The following is a 7,933-nucleotide window of genomic DNA, read 5'->3' on the forward strand; positions in this document are numbered from 1 at the left end:
TGAGGACATACACGAGATCATCCTGAATCAAGGGATGATGACAAAAGAGCAGGAGAGGAAATTAGAGACACAATTACCACACAGATATGGAATGATTTCAGTAGACGTCATCGACGTTAGGGGATGATACTTTCATGTTTGTTATGTTTGTAGTTGTGTGACTATGTTATGTTGGTTCATATTTGGTTATGGTGGTTGTATCTTTGTTTTGATCTTTAGTTATGTTGGTCGTTACTTTATTTTGAACTTTTATGTTGGTTGTAACTTTGTTTTGAACTTTTATGTTGGTTATAACTTTGTTATGTTATATGGTTGTTTGACTATTTGGTTATCTTGGTTATATGACTTTTTTACTCCATATATGTGGTTTTAATCAGAATGACAACTGCTCCACAAGACAATCGGAGGAAGGGGAAGAATGTTCTATGGAATGATCAAATAGATAAGGTGCAGGTAGATACCCTCATAGTTCAAATCGCTGAGGGTTACAAAATCCCAAATGGTTTTAAAGAACCCGCTTAGGGGGCGTAACTTGCTTTATTTGTGGTAAAGAACATATTCTGTGCTGTTTTTTTCCGTTTCCTGACAACTGAATGCACATTCATGTTGTTTCTTAGCTGTTTCTTTTCTGTTTCCTAGCAACTGAAGTCTCATTTGAGTATAACTGGTCTTCTTTTGGGAATGAAGAATCAGGAACGATAAACATCCCTAATCAAAATAAGTTTCGATCTCAGCAATGATCATGCACTCAAAGGATATAGGTAAGATCAAACTTTTTCATCAATGATTTCGATATGATCAGGGGTAAAAGATATATGATAAACATGGATCAATGAAAAATCAATGGCTCAGATAATAGACCATGGCCATAAGAATGACAAAAGTAGGGTCAAGGACCAGATCTAAAATCTGAATGATGGATATCAACAACTGTACGATCAAGATGAGATCAAGATGAGATGAGATAGCATAAGATTGCTTTTAACGGATGGATCATGAATGACTAATCCTATGAGATCTTTGGAAATGAATGGGATTTACATCCTAACCCCAAAGGAAAAGTTTTTTAATCTTCGCACATTTTATCAGTGTTACCTGAAGGCATCAACCCTAACTCTAATCTAGCGGAGTGGAGAGAGGATCTCGACTCATGACTTTGTTTGTGTACCTAGGACCGATCGTAGCCATTGGAAGATGGACTACAGCCTAATCTAGACACAAATGGGTAGGATATCCTAAACTAGGCTCATACACACAATTGGGTAAGATATCCTATACTGGGCTCACACACGTGATGCACATGTGTTCGTATACTACATGCATGTGTGGGTTAATCTAGGGGTAAGGCCAAGAGTTCCCTTAGCGCGAATCCATGTTCGATATACTGTACCAGTGTCCGGCGTATCAGTACGTGAACAAGAGATCCGTTTACGTACCATAAAGGTACTAGGCTAAGGGTGGAATGTTTCTCTAGCACAGAGGCACCAGGTGATGAAATCCAAGTCAACCATGCTAGATAACACTCCGGGTTCCTAAAATAGGACGTGTGTGCATGTGAGATGCAGGGGTTTAGATGAAAGTGATGTAAGTGTGTGCAATAAGTTCGCGCAATCTATGATGCCTTCAGGTTTTGTTAGATTAAGTTTGAGTAAATGTGATGAGAAAATAAAGCATACAAACTAATCTAACAAGCATAAAAGAGATAGAGTTTTCATGAGCCAGTTGAAATAGATTCAAATGAGTTATTCTTTGGAATTGTAATGAAGTTAGGTAATCCCCAGCAGAGTCGCCAGTCTCGGTGTGTTCTTTCTTGTCTTGCACTTTCATTATTGTTTTTGGTTTGACGTTTCATTTTGCTTTCAATTATATTTGCACTAACCAAATATTTAATTAAGTGAAGAAAAATTCCAATTAGGGTTCATAGGTAATTTTTTAAAAAGGGCTAATTTAGTGTTAAAATCAATTCACCCCCCTCTTGAGTATTTCACTTTCCAGTAGTCGATTAGGACAAGTCAACTTGGGAAATGCTCACAAAATCTGAGGATTGTTGGTTGTCTACTTCACTTCTTTGTTTGATTATAAACATCCTTTCAAATCCCATAACATATCACCTCAAATACATGCAACATATCACCTCAAATACATGCATATCGCCGCAAACATCCAAACGGTTTAGATCATTAAACAAGTGGTTCAAACATATGCTTCTGCCACCATTATTTTTCTTTTAAAAACTAGGCATAATGTCTCCTCTAACTATCTTATAATTCTGCAAGACTGTGCCGATGGTTTTCGTCTATTCGTAATGGAGAATATTTCAGTTTTGCATCCATTATTTAGCCATGAGTCCCTCCTAGGCTACAATAAATGGATATTACCCCTCATTCCTAACCCATTCCAAAACAGGTTCGCTCATGCCAAAGGGAGCAACCACAATTAGCGATTGGTCCACTAATTCATGCAAGGAAACTTGCATGTGGGTTTCCCTTCAGTATCTAATAACCTTGCTTTAATGCGTCCATAATTGAACTCTATAGACTAATTCTAAAAATACTATCTTAACACGTGCATCCCGCACAGGCATTCAGCTAATTTCAACAATTTCATAAAATATAATAAAATTCCAAACAGCTTCAAAATTTGATTATCAATTAAAATTGCTAATCATGTGATAACCCAAATCTTCCAATCAGTTACAATAGTGGTAATATTTCTACATTCTCATCCTTGAACTAAAAAAAATAAAATGAAATAATGACAGAATTCCTCACATGCATGCCAATATTTCAACAACAGTTAAAAATAAATGAATGAGAAAAGTAATCGTCCATTCAAAAAAGAAAAGAAAAGTTAGGGTTATTTGGGATCCTTACCTAGACAGAACCTACGATGATATTGTTGATTGGAATAAAGATCAGCTTCACGAAAAACCCTACAAATCCCATCACAACGAACCCGATCGCAGTACGAAACGCAACTTTCGTGAATTCTACACCGTATTGAGCGATTTCAAAACCAAATCGAGGAGGAAAAAAAATAAAAAGATTAACGAGAGATTTTAAATTTCGAAGATCCACATGATATTTCGAAGATTTGATCAAAAAATTCAAAAAAAAAAGAATAATCGATAGAAAGAGCGATCGGACTGTAATTTTACCTTTCCGATCTGGTTTGTGGCATCTCTTGACGAGGCGGTAGCTGTCCTTGGCGAATTCTCTCAAAGGATCGACCACTGAATCTATGGCATCCATTTTCAGAAGGAGGAGAAGAAACCCTAGATCTGAGAGGAGAAGGAGAAATTTGAGAATTGTATGACTATGTAAAGAAAGAAGCCTTATGTTGACGCGTTTTATAGTAGTTTGACGCTATTTACCACAAACTCCCTACTTTTTTCACTTATTTAAGAGAAACTCCCTTTGATTTTTCTGACTAGATGACTCAGTATGAGACATTATATCAAGAGAGATGATAAATTCGCTTTCTCTGTAGGATAGTTTGCACCACTTTAGGCGTTAAAGTCTGCCACATTCCCTCCTTTACAGTGGTGCGAATTATCCCACAGAGGGTGCGAATTTATCACCACCTATATCAAACGTTGCGTTGGATTATCGAAATACGTATCCTAAATTCGAATTTATCACCACCTATATCAAACGTTGCGTTGGATTATCGAAATACGTATCCTAAATTCCTAATCCGATTCGTATTTCTATTACCTTAACACGAACGGGGAAAAATAAATTAGTTATTTTAATTTTTTAAAAAAATAGGAAGTCTAAACTGAAGGGAACCCTCGCAAAAAAGAGGTGAAAGGGCTCCCCCAATGGCTGCAAATCACCATCATGTTTGACTTTTCGGCAGTTATTAATGCATGATGGGGATGTGCAGCCAATGGGAGAGCCTTTCACCTCTTTTTTGCAAGGGCTCCCTTCAGTCTAGAATTCCTCTAAAAAAAATTCATTAATTTTTTTTTCTCAGTTGGGCAAAATAAAAATATCATGTATTGGGTCTAGGGGTGCAACTTGGGTCGGGTTGCATAGGGTTGCAGCCAACCCTAGCCCAACCCGAGATAGCATTCCCTCAATCCTAACTCGACCTAACTTGGACCTCAGGTCGAGGATGGTCAACCATCTAACCTGTATTTTTTTTTTTCCAAATCGAGCCAGGTTTGAGTTGGGTTGGGTTTGGATTCTCCTAGGGCAAACAGAATAGTACAAGAAAAAACAAAGCACAGAGAAAATCACAATTAAATTAGAGGACGGAGGCTGGGTTCAAGTTGGGTCGGGTTGCCAAGGCCTCAACCCTAACCCAACCCGAAATTAAATCGGGTTGGCTTTTCCCAACCCAACATAAGGAAATGCCAACCCAAGCAAGTTAAAACCGTCTGTTTCGAGTTGAGTTTGACCCAAGTTGCACCCTTAATTGGGGCAAGAAAGGATGACCCTAAGCCGTTTGGATACGTGGATTTTAGAATCTAGGATTTCTTCAAAATTGTAGATAAGATGCAAGAGAGGAAGCGGACCATCCGTCGTTTTCTAATTCCTTGCCCTTCTTCCGTCAGTGAGAGAGCAACAGATCATCCCATGTTTCCATGTTTTAGAAATCGCAGGATGTGGGAGACATTTCAAAAACCTGGATTTCTTACCTAAAATCCAAGAAACGCTGTCGGAAGAGCACACAGCAGCTTGATGGTGAACCCTCTTGTACATTGCTTTCAACCTAAAACCTGGATTTTAAAATCCGCGTATCCAAATGGCCCCAATATGGAAGCAATGGTTGGATGAGAGTTGTGCTACGATGACAACTCATCATATATATCAATATTGGACGGTTGAGGGGCACAAAATTGGATGATCTTAACCATTCATTTTTTAAGAATGGACTTTCAAGGAGGTTTCTCTACCGTGCCATTCATTTTACACAGAACATATTGGACGGTTAGGATCATCCTACTGAAAAAAAATTGAGCCGAGGAGGAACAAATGAATGGTTTAGATCATCAAATTATGTGAGCCCCACTCTCACAAGTCGAGTGAAGCGTAAAAAAATACAGATAAAAACTAGGGCACAGGTCTCTCTCTCTGCCCTTAAACGGAAAAGAGAGAAGAGGAGCAGCAAACAAGTCTCTTCCAAGGGAAACTGGAGGGAAAATACAGTAGAAAATGGTAAACCCATTACCTCAGTTGCATCAATTTCATTCTTGATACATTTATATGTTTGAAACCCATGAAAGATTTTGTTAATTATTTGTCTTTTCCATATTAAAACTCATGGATTTTGGTCTTGATCTTCTTCCAACAATGGGCAGCTTTTCATGAACAAAACATCTTTTTGGGTGCAATGGATCATTGAAGAGCAATCAAGGATCTACAAAGAGCATCAAGCTTTCAAGAAGAAGCCAAGCTATTCAATCTTCACTTCTTGTATAGGTGGCTAGGGCATTCCTTTTTTAATTCCCTAGAGAACAACCGCTTAGAACTCGGCGGAGAAGGAGAGTCTTTGTAAAGGTGTAAGGGCATCCTCATTTAATATCCCTTGGAAGTGTAACCGCCTCGGAGCCGGGCATCGTGGAGGTCTCCAATAGTGGAAATCCTTAAGGACGATCTTAAGAAGAGTGGAGTAGGGCTTTGCCCGAACCACTATACATCGGTGTGTTCTTTCTTGTCTTGCACTTTCATTATTGTTTTTGGTTTGACGTTTCATTTTGCTTTCAATTATATTTGCACTAACCAAATATTTAATTAAGTGAAGAAAAATTCCAATTAGGGTTCATAGGTAATTTTTTAAAAAGGGCTAATTTAGTGTTAAAATCAATTCACCCCCCTCTTGAGTATTTCACTTTCCAGTAGTCGATTAGGACAAGTCAACTTGGGAAATGCTCACAAAATCTGAGGATTGTTGGTTGTCTACTTCACTTCTTTGTTTGATTATAAACATCATTTCAAATCCCATAACATATCACCTCAAATACATGCAACATATCACCTCAAATACATGCATATCGCCGCAAACATCCAAACGGTTTAGATCATTAAACAAGTGGTTCAAACATATGCTTCTGCCACCATTATTTTTCTTTTAAAAACTAGGCATAATGTCTCCTCTAACTATCTTATAATTCTGCAAGACTGTGCCGATGGTTTTCGTCTATTCGTAATGGAGAATATTTCAGTTTTGCATCCATTATTTAGCCATGAGTCCCTCCTAGGCTACAATAAATGGATATTACCCCTCATTCCTAACCCATTCCAAAACAGGTTCGCTCATGCCAAAGGGAGCAACCACAATTAGCGATTGGTCCACTAATTCATGCAAGGAAACTTGCATGTGGGTTTCCCTTCAGTATCTAATAACCTTGCTTTAATGCGTCCATAATTGAACTCTATAGACTAATTCTAAAAATACTATCTTAACACGTGCATCCCGCACAGGCATTCAGCTAATTTCAACAATTTCATAAAATAAAATAAAATTCCAAACAGCTTCAAAATTTGATTATCAATTAAAATTGCTAATCATGTGATAACCCAAATCTTCCAATCAGCTACAATAGTGGTAATATTTCTACATTCTCATCCTTGAACTAAAAAAAAAAAAATGAAATAATGACAGAATTCCTCACATCCATGCCAATATTTCAACAACAGTTAAAAATAAATGAATGAGAAAAGTAATCGTCCATTCAAAAAAGAAAAGAAAAGTTAGGGTTATTTGGGATCCTTACCTAGACAGAACCTACGATGATATTGTTGATTGGAATAAAGATCAGCTTCACGAAAAACCCTACAAATCCCATCACAACGAACCCGATCGCAGTACGAAACGCAACTTTCGTGAATTCTACACCGTATTGAGCGATTTCAAAACCAAATCGAGGAGGGAAAAAAATAAAAAGATTAACGAGAGATTTTAAATTTCGAAGATCCACATGATATTTCGAAGATTTGATCAAAAAATTCAAAAAAAAAGAATAATCGATAGAAAGAGCAATCGGACTGTAATTTTACCTTTCCGATCTGGTTTGTGGCATCTCTTGACGAGGCGGTAGCTGTCCTTGGCGAATTCTCTCAAAGGATCGACCACTAAATCTATGGCCTCCATTTTCAGAAGGAGGAGAAGAAACCCTAGATCTGAGAGGAGAAGGAGAAATTTGAGAATTGTATGACTATGTAAAGAAAGAAGCCTTATGTTGACGCGTTTTATAGTAGTTTGACGCTATTTACCACAAACTCCCTACTTTTTTCACTTATTTAAGAGAAACTCCCTTTGATTTTTCTGACTAGATGACTCAGTATGAGACATTATATCAAGAGAGATGATAAATTCGCTTTCTCTGTAGGATAGTTTGCACCACTTTAGGCGTTAAAGTCTGCCACATTCCCTCCTTTACAGTGGTGCGAATTATCCCACAGAGGGTGCGAATTTATCACCACCTATATCAAACGTTGCGTTGGTGTGGGACCCGATCCCGCGAGAGGGGTGTGGGGCGCGAGCCGCCACGCACTATCTCTTGGTCTCTCGTACCCACGCGATTGGCGTGTGCCTTTTATTATTGATTTTAATTCATCTTTTATGTGAACTTGGGATCACTAAGGCAATCCGAATTCCACACAAAAGAGACTGACAGAGTCGCCACCTAGATGTGGGATCTAGGACCCATAATTAACCAGAAATCTAGACTCGCTACCTGGTTACAAGAATGGAAGGTATGGGGATTTATCCACCACATGCATCATTCCTGCTCGATAATCGGTCTTCAATTCCAAAAGTTAACTCTTTTAAATTCATTTTAAATGGCTCATTCAACTCTCTGTTAATGTGCGAACTACGTGACATGCACCCTATGATCTAATTTCTGATATGCAAACACATGCAAGCTATAGCTAAAGGTATAGGATCAGTACTAGAAAGTAAGAAAACACATCAAAATATA

The 7,933-nt window shown here is 38.0% G+C and overlaps 1 protein-coding gene across 1 annotated transcript; it reads right to left on the reverse strand.

Moving 5' to 3' along the window:
• Positions 1-6,724: 6,724 nt before the first annotated feature.
• On the reverse strand, positions 6,725-7,101 carry LOC143890865 (protein transport protein Sec61 subunit gamma-like). Its single transcript, XM_077395546.1, has 2 exons — positions 7,008-7,101; positions 6,725-6,840 (listed from the first exon to the last, which is right to left on the reverse strand). The coding sequence occupies exons 1-2, from the start codon at positions 7,099-7,101 to the stop codon at positions 6,725-6,727; spliced, it is 210 nt and encodes a 69-aa protein (XP_077251661.1).
• Positions 7,102-7,933: the final 832 nt, after the last annotated feature.

The sequence above is a fragment of the Tasmannia lanceolata genome, unplaced genomic scaffold (genome assembly GCF_043159265.1).
Source record: "Tasmannia lanceolata isolate RefF3 unplaced genomic scaffold, GAP_Taslan_0.1 ptg000013l, whole genome shotgun sequence".
Taxonomy (NCBI): domain Eukaryota; kingdom Viridiplantae; phylum Streptophyta; class Magnoliopsida; order Canellales; family Winteraceae; genus Tasmannia; species Tasmannia lanceolata.

Bases quoted from the DNA above. Each gene is read 5' to 3' on its own strand.
- LOC143890865 (XM_077395546.1), bottom strand. From the start codon at position 7,101: ATGGAGGCCATAGATTTAGTGGTCGATCCTTTGAGAGAATTCGCCAAG. The intron at 6,841-7,007 runs GTAAAATTACAG...AATACGGTGTAG, and splicing joins CCACAAACCAGATCGGAAAG to AATTCACGAAAGTTGCGTTT.